The sequence below is a fragment of the Myxine glutinosa genome, chromosome 12, assembly GCF_964187855.1.
Source record: "Myxine glutinosa chromosome 12, kmMyxGlut1.1, whole genome shotgun sequence".
NCBI classification, from domain to species: Eukaryota; Metazoa; Chordata; class Myxini; order Myxiniformes; family Myxinidae; genus Myxine; species Myxine glutinosa.
Window position 1 is genome coordinate 87603963 of NC_136272.1, and position 15377 is coordinate 87619339.

The following is a 15377-nucleotide window of genomic DNA, read 5'->3' on the forward strand; positions in this document are numbered from 1 at the left end:
ACTAAAGCGCGATGTTGCGCGCGCTAATGCTTACGCAAGGAGCAAGCGGACAACGCGGTTCATAAAATAGTCTTTATTCAAAGTACTCAAACTGCAGCACTAAACTGCTCAGGGCTGCGCGCCCCGTGTATATCGTGAGGCCACGCCTCTCCCCCTGGCGTGGCCCATCCCCACTTGGTGTGCGGGGTGATGTCACCACGTCAGTGCTTTCGTGTCCGCCACACGCGCCCCCCCAGAATCCCCGCGCACCTGAAGGGTCAGTTTGCGGGGCAAACGGATGACCCGGCCGAAGCGCCCCCTGGCGACTGGCGGCGTCTGGGATGCAGGGATGCCATCTGGGACGCCCCGGCTGCAGGACCGGGGGGCGGCTTGGCGGCGTGGCTGGGCGGTGCCGGGGGTCCGCCCGCAGGGGGGCGGCCCCGACGCGGGGGTCGGGCCACTGCCGGTGGATGGTCCACGTCGAGGTGGGCCGGCTTGAGGCGGTCTACAGAAACGCGCTCAGGAGTACCGCCGATGTCCAGGGTGAAGTGCTTCGCCCCGGTCTCCAGCACGCGGAAAGGCCCGTCGTACGGGGGCCGCAGTGGTGGCCGGTGGGCATCGTGGCAGACGAAGACGTACTCCGCCGTGCGAAGCTCCGGGGTGACGTGCGTCGGTGGGTGCCCGTGGCATGCCGTTGGCACCGGGGCAAACCGCTGGGCGGTCTCTTGCAGAGCGGAGCGCTGCTGTGCCACGGCTGTGCCACGGCACCACGGCACGGCACCGGTGGGCATCGTGGCAGACGAAGACGTACGTACTCGGGGAGGAACTCGCCCGGCACCCGCAGCGGTTGCCCGAAGACCAACTCCGCCGCGGATGACCGCGCAGGTCCTCCTTGGGCGCCGTCCGGAGGCCCAGCAGGACCCAGGGGAGCCTGTCGACCCAGCCGCCGTCGCGGAGGGTGGCCCGGAGCGCGGCCTTCAATGAGCGGTGAAATCGCTCACACAGGCCATTAGCCTGGGGGTGGTAGGCCGTGGTTCGGTGCAGCCGGACCCCGAGCCCCTGCGCGACCGCCCCCCCAGAGCTCCGAGGTGAACTGGGGGCCGCGGTCGGACGAGATGTCTGAGGGGGTGCCGAACCGGGCGACCCAGGTGGCGACGAAAGCCTGCGCGACATCCGCTGCCGTCGTCGACGCCAAGGGCACGGCCTCCGGCCACCGGGTGGTGCGGTCCACCATGGTGAGGACGTGGGTGAAACCCTGCGAGGGGGGCAGAGGTCCCACCAGGTCCACGTGGACGTGGTCAAACCGGCGTTCCGGCACCGTGAACAGGGCCAACGGGGCCTGGGTGTGCCGGTGCACCTTGGCGCGCTGGCACGCGAGGCACGTCATGGCCCAGCCGCGGACGGCCTTCCGGAGGCCATGCCAGACGAACTTGTCGGCGATCAACCTTTGGGAGGCCCTCGCGCCCGGGTGGGACAGGCCGTGGATGGCGTCAAACACTTGGCGCTGCCAGCCCGCGGGCACGATGGGGCGAGGACGCCCGAGGGAGACGTCGCACAAGAGGGCCGCGCCCGCGCCGTCGAACGGCACCTTGGTGCCGCGGAGGCCCGTGACGGCGGTCCGCAAGGCCTGGACGTCGGGGTCAGCGGCCTGGTCCGCTGCCATCCGGGCATAGTCGATGCCGAGGTCGACTGCGTGGGCGACGGCCCGGGAAAGGCAATCCGCCACCGGGTTGTCCTTCCCCGCGACGTGCCGGATGTCCGTCGTGTACTCGGACACGGCCGAGAGGTGACGCTGCTGCCGGGCCGACCACGGCTCGGTGACCTTGCCCATCGCGAAGATCAGCGGCTTGTGGTCGACGAAGGCCGTGAACGCACGGCCCTCGAGCAGATGGCGGAAGTGCCTGACCGCCAAGTGAAGCCCGAGCAACTCGCGGTCGAAGGTACTGTAACGGCGTTCGGGCGGGCGAAGCTGCCGGCTAAAGAACGCCAGCGGTTGCCAAGCTCCACGCACCCATTGCTCGTGCACCGCGCCCACCGCGTAGTCCGAGGCGTCGGTGGTGAGGGCGATCGGTGCATCGGGCGCCGGGTGCGCGAGCATGGTGGCGTTAGCCAAGGCGAGCTTCGCGCCCGTGAACGCCGTGTCCATCTGCTCGGTCCAGGTAACGTCGCCTTTGCCCGGCTTACCTCGGAGAGCTTCGTGCAGGGGGCGCAGGAGCTGGGCGATACGGGGCAGGAACCGATGGTAAAAGTTCACCATGCCCAGGAACTCCTGCAGCCCTCTGATCGTGCGGGGGCGCGGAAACCCCTTCACCGCCTCCACCTTGGCCGGCAGGGGGACGGCTCCGTGCCTGGTGACACGGTGCCCCAGAAAATCGATTACGGCGGCGCCGAACCGGCACTTTGCGGGGTTCACAATCAGGCCATGCTGGCCCAGGCGTTCGAAGAGCGTGCGGAGGTGGCGTAGGTGCTCTTCGCGGGACGCGCTGGTGACGAGGATATCGTCCAGGTAGACGTAGACAAAATCCAAGTCGCGCAGGACGCTGTCCATCAGTCGCTGGAACGCCTGAGCCGCATTCTTCAGACCGAAGGGCATCCGCAGGACCTCGAAGAGTCCGAATGGCGTGATGACCGCCGTCTTCGGGACGTCCTCCGGCCTGACGGGGACCTGATGGTAGCCGCGTATGAGGTCCACCTTCGAGAAGAAGGACATGCCCGCCAAACGGGCGGAAAAGTCCTGAATGTGGGGGACGGGGTAGCGGTCGGGGGTGGTGGCGTCATTGAGACGGCGATAGTCCCCGCACGGTCGCCATCCCCCGCCGGGCTTCGGCACGATGTGCAGCGGCGACGCCCAAGCGCTCTCTGAGCGCCGAACGATGCCGAGTCGCTCCAGGGTAGCGAACTCCGCTTTTGCCACCGCCAGCTTCGTCGGCTCGAGGCGGCGTGCCCGGGCGTAGACCGGTGGCCCGACGGTGGGGATGTGATGGGCCACCCCGTGCTTGACGGCCCCCGCCGAGAAGGTGGGCCGCGTGAGGGCCGGGAAGCCGGCGAGGAGGCGGGTGAATGCGTCCGCTGCCGGAAGCGTACAGATCAACGTGGCCGGAACCGAACCGTTCGGCAAGCCGCTTGGCAAGCCGCTCGTTGAGCTGCTCGACGAGCTGGGCAGCGCACAAGCGAGCGAGCTGAACGTCTCGGCCTGGACAAGACGTCTGCGCTTTACGTCGACCAGGAGCCCATTAGCGCACAGGAAGTCCGCGCCAAGCAGTGCCATGGGCACGTCGGCGGTGACGAACGTCCATCGGAAAACCTGCCCTCCGAACCGCAGAGAGAGGCAGCGTTTTCCGTACGTACGGATGGGCATCCCGTTCGCGGCAAACAGCGCAGGGCCCCCGCCCGCGGCGTGCTTGTCTGACGTACCGGCGGGAACGACACTCTCCTGCGCTCCCGTGTCGCACAGGTAACGGCGCCCGGATAAGGTGTCCGTTATGAACAGCAGGCTGCTCGAACGGCCGGCGCTCATCGCCACTATTGAGCGCCGGCCCGGGCATTTCCCGACCTGTTGAAGGAGCATGGCGGATGACATTGCCGAGCCACGTGGCCAAACTTGGCGTGGAACCAGCACCAGGTGGTGGAGCTGGAGGAGTGTGGCTGGCTCCGCCAGGCCGGTGGAGTTGGCGGTTTTCGCCGCGGCGGTGGGCGGGGCGTGGCGTGGCGGCGGTCACGAGGGGCGTATCAGCATGCTGCGTATGCTGTGTTAGCTGATGCTGTGGATCAGCAGCATCAGCAGCATCAGCCTCGAGGTCCGTGACGGCCGTGCCGACTCTCGCCCGCGTGTCCGAACCGGCGAAGTACCTGTCCGCCACGGCGGCCAATGCTCGGGGTTCCGTTAGCACGGTCCCGGCCAACGCGAGGCGAACCTGCGCTGGAAGTTGGCGACGGAAAAGCGCCCGGAATAGAGAACCGGGGGCTTCGTCGCCCAACAGTGACAGCATATGGTCCATTCGGACCGACGGGCGCGTGTCGCCGAGCTCGGGGAGATCCAGGAGGCGGTCGGCCTGTGCGTCGTCCGTGAGGCCGAACGTGGCTAGGAGTAGCCGCTTGAGTGCCTCGTACTTGTGGCCGTCCGGTGGGTGGCGAAGGACGGACACAACTCGAGCGGCCGTGCCGGGTCCGAGGGAGGCGACGACGTGGCAATAGCGCGTGTCATCGCCGGTGAGGCGGCGAAGCTTAAATTGGGCTTCGGCTTGAACAAACCAGACTTCGGCCTGGGCCTCCCAAAATTCGGGAAGTTTAATCGCCATTGCCTTGTCGTTTGCCATTGCAATGGCGTCGTGTTCGGAAGGATCGCTACGGCAGATCCAACGTCGAGGTCACCATATAAAGCTCGATGCTGCGCACACTAATGCTTACGCAAGGAGCAAGCGGACAACGCGGTTCATAAAAGAGTCTTTATTCAAAGTACTCAAACTGCAGCACTAAACTGCTCAGGGCTGCGCGCCCCGTGTATATCGTGAGGCCACGCCTCTCCCCCTGGCGTGGCCCATCCCCACTTGGTGTGCGGGGTGATGTCACCACGTCAGTGCTTTTGTGTCCGCCACAACACATCGGATGCCTCTGCACTAAAGTTACACCTGTGACCGAGTGAAGCTGATAAAACACCGCCATGGCGTTCCTGGAGGATCAAAACAAAAAGTTTGGAGCATTCACGGGAAAGATTACTGTGATGAGAGGAAGTTGTTTGTATCATTGTCATGAGGAACAAGCAGGCACCACCAGCAAATTGAAAAAGAAACAAATCAACAACAAACATTTTCAGGTCTCTCTTGTTGTACTTGTAAATGAGACGATAATCTATTTTGTGAAAACATGAATTCTCGAAACTCACCAGTTAGCGGCTTTTCCTCAGCAGATACATTTGTGACTTGGGGTTCAGCGTACTCTTCCTCAGCAGACACATTTGTGACTTGAGGTTCAGCAGACTCTTCCTCAGCAGATACATTTGTGACTTCGGGTGCAGCAGACTCGTCCTCAGAAGATACATTTGTGACTAGGGGTTCAGCAGACTCGTCCTCAGCAGATACATTTGTGACTTGGGGTTCAGCATACTCTTCCTCAGCAGATTCATTTATCACCTTTGGCTCAGCATTCCTGCAAAAAATAAAGATTTTGTAAAGCTGTCGTTAAATAAATGTCACAAATAAGAAACAATGTGAGAATAAAAATGCCGTCGGGCAGGTGAAAATCAGACCGCTTCGGGTATTTGTGTTTTCTACATTCAGACAGCAAACAACACCACTACACTGTGCTACCTACCCTTCCAAGTATCTTCAAACACAGTTGACAATGAAGCCAAGAAATGTCACGTGGTAAAGAGGGGGTGAAGATCACTAAATATATATTTTTTAACCACACTTTTTTCTTTCCCCTTCGTGTCGCAAGCTCCTACCTCTGAGCTGTCGAGCCTGGGATAGAATCCCGGCTCAACAATATGCTGCCATGCTGGTAATTCACAGAAAGGATGATTCATCAATGTGTGTGCCTTTCTTCGGATGTACGTTAAACCTGCCTGCAAATGATGCTTTTCACAGCCACGTGCATTGTACTAAAGAATATTTAACTGCATCTCAAAGAAGGAAGTGCTTTAATGAGGAGTCGAAACCGCCCAACATTTCATCAAAATGCAAATTTCAAATACAGTGCTCACTTCCAGCAATCCTCCACATTAGCGAGCGCTGACTTTGAAAGTTCAAGATTGGATGGACGAGGAAAGTGTAATGCATGTACTGCATCTAAACTTTCAGAAGTTTAAACAAAGAACTAACTGGAGGAGTGATCGGAACCCAAGAGTGGCTGTGAATGGGAAAGTGTCTGCCTGGCAGGATGCAAGTCATCGAGTGCCTGAGGGCTTTGCTAGCGGGGAGGGTGACTGTGACACCCTGCAAGGCCTAAAAACAACACCTGACAAAGGGTCGATGAGCTCCCTTCAGTCGCCAACGGCCTTCCAGTACGGATATGGGGTCTTTTGAAATACACCCAATGGGGGTAGGAAAATTAATTTTTCCATTGGCCGAGTTAACCCCTCCTGCACAGCGGCCCTGTGAAGAGATTTCCTTGTTTCAGGACAAGATGAAGGTTTTGCCAGTTTTTCCTCTTCTTTTTCCTGTAGCTCTTTACATGTAGTGGCTTTCAGCCTTGTTTTGGGAAAATAGTTATTTTATGCCTCCGCCGCTGAAGGTGGCCGGAGGCATTACGTTTTCGGGTTGTCCATCCATCCATCCGTACGGGCTTAACCTCATTTTTCTCAGCAACCACATGCCCGATTGAGACAAAACGTTGAGGGTAGGAGTGGCACCCATGCAGAATGTTTTTATGATAATTGTGACGTCATAGTTCACGTGGTATGGCGGCCATCTTCAATTAAACGCAAATAATTAAAAAATTATTTCTCGGAAACCGCTGAATGGAAAAATTTGAATCCTGGCACATTGTCAAGTACTCCCAATGGAGAACAAAAGCATGATAATGATGTCATCATTGGTGAAGTGGTATCCCAGCCAAAAATGTTTTAATTTAATTCCTTATCCTATAAATCTGAAATTGCATGCGCATGATCTGTGACCCATTTTTATTGAAATATTAAATTTGTGACATCATATGTCAGTAGATGTTGAGCGATGAGGCTTGCTTCGATCTCTCCACGGCATAAAAGTTTGAGTGTTTTCCCGTTCGTTTCTTTGTCAAATTTCCGCTGGGTATTTTGTTGTGTATGTGTTATTGTGTGTTTCTATTTGGTTTTGGTTTTGTAGTTGTTGCAAATTTGTGTGTAATTAGTCGTTGTTTTTTTGTTCGCGCCTCGTGCGGCCTGGTTTCTTCGATTTTCTTTTCTCCCCCCCCCCCCCCCCCCCACCTCTCACGAACATCTTACCCTTTGTCCAGCGTTTTGAAACCAGAACAAACAAATAAACAAAAAAAATTCTATATTAATTCTTTCTCTCCTCCCGGACACGTGCTTGTTCGCTCTCCTCCTCGTCTCGACTTGTGCCCCACCCCCTATATCTCGTTTTTCTTCCACCTCTGCTCCTGCTTTCTCAAGTCCACGTTCTCACTTCGAGACTTTTCCCAGATTGTTTTTCATGGTTTTGTTTAACTATGATTTAAATATGTTTAAACCGCAGCCATGATGCTGATGCCGCCCGCCGCCCTCCCCCCCCCCCCCCCCCACCACCCCCAGAATTACTATGTTTTCAACGTTTCCCAGTGTGTACCCTGGATTAGAATAGGTACACCGCGTATCCCTGCATGTCGTAAGAGACGACTAAGAGGGTTGGCGTCAGGAAGGGCATCCGGCCATAAAAACATTGCCTCAAAAAGAGAACCATGACAATTACAACTACATATGGGCAGGGTACAGCCCGAAGTGGAGATCGGTTTCTGAGGTTTGGGACATGGATGTAGGGACAATGACAGGGAGATCAGGAGAAGTGGTGGAAGTATTGGTCAGAAGAAGAGTGGACATATGTTGTGTGCAAGAGACGAGATGGAAGGGAAGTGGTGTGAGAATGGTGAAGGGTAGGCAGGGACAGAAATACAAGTTTATGTGGCAAGGGTGCCTGGAGGACGTGAATGGTGTTGGTGTCCTGTTTTCTGAGGAGTTTGTAGACAGTGTGGTGAGTGTGACTAGAGTGAGTGATAGGTTGATGATGGTGAAAATGATGATTGGAAAGCTCTTGGTGAACGTCATCTCGGGATATGCTCCGCAGGTTGGTCGAAGCGATGAAGAGAAGGACAAGGTCTGGTGTGCAGAGAAGCTGATGGAAAACGTGAAAGATGAGGAAGTTGTTGTGGTAGGAGGAGACCTAAATGGACATGTGGGAAGGAGTATGGATGGTTTTGACGGAGTTCATGGGGGTTACGGATATGGTGTGAGAAATGGAGAAGGTGAAAGGATTTTGGAGTTTGCTGATGGAGCTGATTTGTTGATTTGTAATACTCAGTTCCAGAAAGAGGATAATAAGCATGTTACATACACGTCAGGTGGGTCGACGACAACCGTTGACTACCTGATGGTGCGTAGGCGAGATAGGGGGCACCTCTGGGACACAAAGGTGATCCCGGGGGAGGAGGTTGTTTCACAGTACCACTTCGTTGTCTGCGACATAAGGGTGAAAGGTGCGAGGAGAGATCGGCGGGTGAAGTACCAACCGAAAATGAAGGTGTGGAGGTTGAACGAGGTGACAGTAAGGGAGGCATTAAAAGAGAGGCTGAGTAGGGTCGAGGCTGATGTGGTTGAGCTTGAAAGTGGTTGGATGTCAATGAAAGCTAGTCTGTTGGGAGCCGTTGGTGAGGTATGTGGATGGACAAAAGGACCACCGAGGCACTCGGAAACATGGTGGTGGGATGATGAAGTTGGAAAGAGGATTGACGAGAAGAGGAAGAAGTTCAAGGAGTGGCAGAAGGCGAAGGGTACGGGAGCAGAAACAGCAGAGCATGAAAGTTATAAGGCAGCCAGGAAGGCTGCAAAGAAAGAGGTAGCAAAGGTGCAGGAGGCATGTAGGAAAATGTTTGGAGAACGCTTGGATTCGGAAGAGGGTCAGAAAGCAGTATTCAGGATTGCAAAGCAGATAGCGAAAGAGAGGTGTGATGTGATAGGGGTGAGTTGCTTGAAGGATGAAGTGGGACAAATCGTTGTCGACCCAGATGGAATTAAAGGAAGATGGAAAAGATTTATGGAAATGCTGTTGAATACAGAGAATGAATGGGATGGCAACATAGAGAGTAACCCAGTTTTAGGACCGGCAGAGAAGATAACTGAGAAGGAAGTTGAGGAAGCGATAAAAGCAATAAAAAAATAAAATTAAAATAAAAAACACCTTTAGAGGCCATTTTTCCCCGCAAAGCGGGGGTTGGCCTTTTTCGGGCACCGTGGTTGTTGTTGTTTTTGTTGGTCCCCTTTTTGAAGCAATGTTTTACGGCCGGATGCCCTTCCTGCCGCCAACCCTTTTTGTCGCCTTTTACGACAAACAGGGCATTACCAGTGAACTGGTACTCAATTTGCCGACCTCGGAAAGATGACAGGCTGAGTCAACCCCCCTGGCGTTAATTCAGCGATCGACCGGGATTCGAACCCAGGATCCTAGAATCCTAAGCTGGCAACCTAGCCGCGAGCCCAACACCAGGCTTAAAAAAAAATGTGATGGGGGTGAGTTGCTTGAAGGATGAAGTGGGACAAATCGTTGTCGACCCAGATGGAATTAAAGGAAGATGGAAAAGATATATGGAAATGCTGTTGAATACAGAGTAAAGAATGGGATGGCAACATAGAGAGTAACCCAGTTTTAGGACCGGCAGAGAAGATAACTGAGAAGGAAGTTGAGGAATCGATAAAAGCAATGAAGGGTAGAAAAGCGGGAAGGCCGACGGGAGTTGTGGGAGATATGTTGAAGGCAGCAGGAAGTTGGGGTGTGAAGAGAATGACAGAGATCTGTAATCTGGTGGTGAAAGAAGGCCGCATTCCAGTGGATTGGGAACTGAGTACCCTCGTCCCTCGATACAAGGGGAAAGGTGACCCTCTGCAGTGTGGCTCGTACCGAGCTATAAAGTTATTGGAGCATGCAATGAAGGTATTGGAAAGGGTGTTGGAGAGGAGGATAAGGAAGAAGGTAAAGATCGACGAAATGCAGTTTGGATTTATGCCAGGAAGAGGAACGACAGACATGCTTTTTATTGTGAGGCAGTTGCAGGAGAAGTACATGGAGAAGAGGAAGAAGTTGTTTCTTGGGTTTGTTGATCTGGAGAAAGCATTCGATAGGGTTCCACGCAAAGTATTGACATGGGCAATGAGGAAGTTAGGAGTGGAGGAATGGTTGATCAGAGTAGTGATGGCAATGTACGAAAGAGCGCGCACAGCTGTAGGGACGAAGGACGGGAACAGTGGTGAGTTTGAGGTGAAGGTGGGAGTGCATCAGGGGTCGGTACTAAGTCCACTAATATTTGTAGCTGTGATGGAGGTGCTGGCTCAGAACGTAAAGGAGGGTTTACCGTGGGAGTTGTTGTATGCAGATGATCTGGTGTTGATTACGGAAAGTATGGATGGACTGAAGGAAAAGATGTAGAAGTGGAAGGAATGTATGGAGACAAAAGGTCTGAAGGTAAATATCGGAAAGACGAAGGTGATGGCAAGTGGTAAAGCATGTGGTGAGGTGGAAAGAACTGGGAAGTGGCCCTGTGCTGTGTGCAGGAAGGGTGTCGGAGTGAACTCCATTCAATGTACAATGTGCGCTGAGTGGGTTCATCAAAAATGTAGTGGTCTGAGAGGGTCATCAACCAGTGTGACAGCTACATTCAAATGTAAGGTGTGCACAGAGGGAGCTGCAGATGGAGGAAATGTTGAGTTGGATCTTGGAGACGGCGTGAACCTGGAAGGTGTGAAAACATTTTGCTACCTCGGAGACATGCTGAATGGAGAAGGTGGATCAGACTCGGCAACGGGTGCCAGAGTGAGATGTGCATGGAAGAAGTTTCGGGAACTGAGTGGCGTGCTGATGATGAGGGGAGTGTCGTTGAAGCTGAAGGGAAAGGTGTATGCTGCATGTGTGAGAAGTGTTATGATTTATGGGAGCGAGACATGGGTAATGAACGTAGAGCAGCAACAAAGGTTGGAAAGGGTGGAAATGCGAATGGTTCGACGGATGTGCGGAGTGTCGTTGAGAGAGAGGAAGACAAATGATGAATTGCGAAAGATGATGGGAATAGAGCCTGTGATTGATGCTGTGAAGAGGAACAGGTTGAGATGGTTTGGTCATGTGTTGAGGAAAGATGAAAGTGACTGGTTGAGAAGAGTGATGGAAATGAATGTAGAAGGAAGTCGAGGGCGGGGAAGACCGAGAAAGACTTGGCTAAAGATGGTGGAAGAAGAAATGCGGGCAAGGGGGTTAACAAGGAGAGATGCAGAAAATAGGGCAAAATGGAGAAGATCGTCATGGGGACCGCAAGGCTAACCCCCGCTCTAGTAGGGAAAATGGCCTTTAAAATGCATGTTGTGTGTTTGTTGTTGTATTTCAGACGCTTCCAACAACTGATTTTCTTTGTCTTGGATGGTAAAGACTTGTTCATCTTTGGTTCCCTACAAAAGAACAGAACTCTTCATCCACAACCGAGTACAAATGTGCTAAATCGGATATCATATACATTCTCCATTTCAACAACTCACAAAATAATGTGCCCCCCAGTAAACATCACGTCAAATATTATAATGTGGGCAAAGGTGCATAAAATAACACGTAAAACCCCATAATTTGGTCAAGATGGGCGGACAGACAAGTGAATGTGCAATCGATGTGTTTCAGATTTGGAAAAGATCCCGCTGAGTTACAACCAACACATAAAAGAACCCTGGAGTTCAGATATTTCCACAGTGATTGCTTCGTTAGGTTACCAATCCTCGAACCGGGGAAAAGGGAGATGGCGTTGTGATAGTGGTTCAAACCTTCCCCATTGTTCTCTTCCTCACTCCCAAACCTTCATTTTTCCTCTCCACATTCGAACCTCATTTCCAAACTCGAATTTACCGACACCTGTACTTGAACTGACTGCCATTTTCAAGCACCCATTCTCAAACCCTTATTTTCCAACACCCGTTTTCGAACCCCCCTTCTCAAATCGCATCACCTCACCATTGTTTCCAACTCCTTACATCCGGGTAACAGGAAAGCTCCTCACATCCTGGTAACCCAAAAGGTGCCACACACAGTGCTCCCCAAACTGCCAAGCAGAACAGGCAATGACCTCATCCCGGTAAGACTGACATCTTACATGTCTTTCGCACACGCACCACTTAACCTTGCATCTTTCATCGCATACACCTCAGGGCTCGCCTGTTGTGGAGCATCAATGAACGACACACGACATCCAACATGTATTTTCAGAGCTAAGCACCCCACAATACACTCCACGACAGCACACCTCTCACTTGCACAACACATCGACCTGCATCGACACCTCGTTGAGCCCTACGGGGCCAAGCCTGTTCACATGAGGGTGAGGAACGAGTCACCAACACGCACTGACTTCTTCCTTAATGTCCCCTTTTCTTTACGATTCCCCCGGATGAACGTGGCGCCTAACTGTATTTTGTTTAAAGCCGGTTGTACAAGGGGTTTCATTGAATGCTAGGGATAGGATGGTTTCTTATGTCACACTGCATTCTCTTGTAAATACGTGCCTGTTTAATGCAAGATTTCTTGTTTCCAAACCTGCTCGATTGTCTCTTTCCTTCATTGGTTAGACGTAGCGTACAACAATAATAATAATAATAAATTCATTTATTTTGTATAGCGCTTTTCATGAAGCCCAAAGGCGCTTTGACAGAGTGCAAAACATAATGCATAACAAAACATGGAAACAACAATTGCCAAAAGACAAGAATCAATAGGGAAATATTTAAAGCAAAAGGAGGGAGAAGGAGAAGTGATAGTCAGGGAGGGATTAAATGCTGTGGGTTGAATGTTGAATGCAGTGCTGAACAGGTGGGTCTTGAGTGATGTTTTGAATGTGGTGAGTGAGGAGGAGTCTCTGATGGTGTGAGGTAGTGAGTTCCAGAGGGTGGGAGCAGCGATGGAGAAGGCCCTGTCCCCCCAGGATCTGAATTTGGTCCGGATGGGGGGGGGGGGGTCAGGAGGTTGGTACCAGCAGAGTGGAGGTTGCGGGTGGGAGTGTGTCTGGAGAGGAGGTCAGCCAGGTAGCATGGGGCCAGGTTATGGAGCGCTTTGTAGGTCAAGAGGAGGATTTTGTACTGGATTCTCTGAGAGATGGGGAGCCAGTGAAGCTTGTAAAGGACGGGGGTGATGTGGTCACGGGTCCGGGAATGGGTGAGTAGACGGGCAGTGGAGTTCTGAATGTATTGGAGTTTATTGGTGATTGTTGAGGGTGAACCATAGAGGAGGCTATTGTAGTAGTCCAGACGGGAGGTGATGAAGGCGTGGATGAGGGTTTCTGCAGCCGTGGAGGAGAGGGATGAGCGGAGACGGGCGATATTTTTCAGGTGAAAGAAGGCTGTCTTTGTGATCTGTTTAGTGTATTTGTCGAAGGAGAGGGTTTGGTCAAAGATGACGCCAAGATTCCGGATGAGAGGGGAGGTGGATACTGGGATACCGTCGATGTTGAGGGCAAAGTTATGGGTGGATTTTGTGAGCGTTTTTGGGCCAATGATGATTATTTCAGATTTATCACAGTTAAGTTTGAGGAAGTTGATTTGAAGCCAGGATTTTATTTCAGAGATGCAGTTTGTCAGGATAGAGTGGGTGTCGGTGGAGACGGACTTGGTGGAGATGAAAAGCTGGATGTCATCGGCGAAGCAGTGGAATTGGAGACCATGACGGCGGATTAAGTGACCGAGGGGGGACAGGTAAAGGATGAAGAGGAGGGGGCCAAGAACTGAACCTTGGGGGACACCTTGGGGGAGGGGAGCAGTGGGGGATTTGCAGTTATTGATGGAGATGAACTGGCGTCTGTCAGAGAGGTATGATTTAATCCAAGAGAGGGCAGTGCCGGTAACGTTAAAGGTGGATTCAAGTCGGGTGAGGAGGATGGTGTGATCGATGGTGTCAAAGGCAGCGCTGAGGTCGAGGAGGATGAGAATGTTGAGGTTGCCAGCGTCCGAGGAGAGGAGAAGGTCGTTGGTGATTTTGAGGAGAGCAGTTTCAGTACTGTGGTTGGAGCGGAATCCGGATTGGAATGTTTCATACAGGTTATTGGCAGAGAGGTGATGTTTGAGTTGAGTGGCTACAGCGCGTTCCAAAACTTTCGACCGAAAGGGTAGGTTGGAGATGGGTCTGAAGTTGTTTAGGGTGTCAAGGTTGAGTTGTCAGGGTTTAGACCAGGTTTTTTTAGAATTTTTTTTTTTTTTTTTTTTTTTTTTTTTTTGTATACAAGATCGAGGCTCGTGAAAGAGCGAACATTAATCACACAGAAAGACAAACAGACACATAAAACAAATAACATCGGGAGCGGTAGACAAAATGGGGAGAGAGGGGGAAGGACACAAACACAACATTTGAGAGCAGGGACCGAGAGACATGGAGACATCGAGAGATCTGTGGGAGGGAGAGGGCTTTGGGGGGGAGGCATGTGAAGGGGGGGAGGCATGTGAAGGGGGGGGGGTGGGAGAGGTATAAACATATGGACACTGCCAGGATTTCCAGGAAATAAGTTGGAATTTCAAACAAGGTGGATCTGGGGTGAATTAGTGGGGGTAGAAAAGATCAAGGTTATGGATGGGGGAAGATAAGAGATGGTGGTGAACAGCTGTTTTAAAGACCTGGAGGGAGGAGAGGGATTGAAGGGAGTGTGGGAGTTTGTTCCACAGGCGGGAGAAAAGAGGAATGAAAGAGTGAAGGTGAGCAGAGAGCCGAGATTTCGGCAGTTTAACCATCAGAGGGTTGCTGGCAGATCTTGTGCGACCTGTAGGAATATTTGGGGGACAGAGCACAGAGAGAGCTGGGGGAGCAAGGCCGGAGAGGAGTCGGTAGAAGACAGAAAGACCACCTACCTGCCTGCGGTGAGTGAGTGAAAGGCCCTCAGAGATAGCTTCATCGCGGGAGATTCCAATGATTTTGAAAGCTTTGGATTCAACAGCGTGAAGCCGAGCCAGGTGTGAGGCAGGAGCACCAGCCCATAGGGGAGAACAGTATTCCATTGAGCTGCGGATGAAAGCCTTGTAAGTGGTGAGGAGCTCAGGTGTGCCGAGGAAGGACTTCGCACGACGGAGGATGCCCAGTCGGCGACTGGCTTTGGAGGCCAGCTTGGAAATGTGGTTTTCCCAAGAAAGATCATGGCAGATCGTGAGACCCAAAAGCTTGAGTGACAGAACTTCTTGGAGAGGATTGTTGAGAAAGTAGATGGGAGGGTTGTCCAGTCGATCTTTTCGGAGAGACATAGTAAGAGAGTGAGATTTGGCAGGATTGAAAGACATGTTCCACTTGTTTGACCAGTCTGTGATTTTGTCCAGGTCTTCAGAGAGTGAGGAGGCTGCAGACTGCCGATCTGAGGGAAGAGGAATGGAGCGGCAGAGAGTGGAGTCATCAGCAAAGAGATAGAGAGGATTTTCCAGAGAGTCAGAGAGATCATTGATAAAGACCAGAAAAAGCACAGGGCCCAGCACACTTCCTTGGGGAACTCCAGCCTGAACAGGAAGGGGAGATGAGAGAAATCCATTCAGGGCCACACGTTGACTACGACCAGAGAGGAAGTCCGCAAGCCATGCATGGAGATTTCCATGGATACCATAGGAGGAGAGTTTGGTGAGCAGAGCTGGGTGCCAGACCGTATCAAAGGCCCTTGATATGTCAAGGGAGACAGCTCTGATTTCCTGTTTGGCATTGAGGACCTCCATCCATTGTTGAGAC

At 52.8% G+C, this 15377-nt stretch overlaps 1 protein-coding gene across 1 annotated transcript in view; it reads right to left on the reverse strand.

Annotated features, from left to right (window-relative positions):
- LOC137437583 (uncharacterized) overlaps positions 1–15377 on the reverse strand; it is a 230052-nt gene that overhangs the window by 156458 nt on the left and 58217 nt on the right. Inside the window, exon 9 of the mRNA XM_078766282.1 lies at positions 4862–5124. Coding sequence (XP_078622408.1) covers positions 4862–5124 — 263 coding nt within the window. The remainder of the gene's footprint in view (positions 1–4861; positions 5125–15377) is intronic.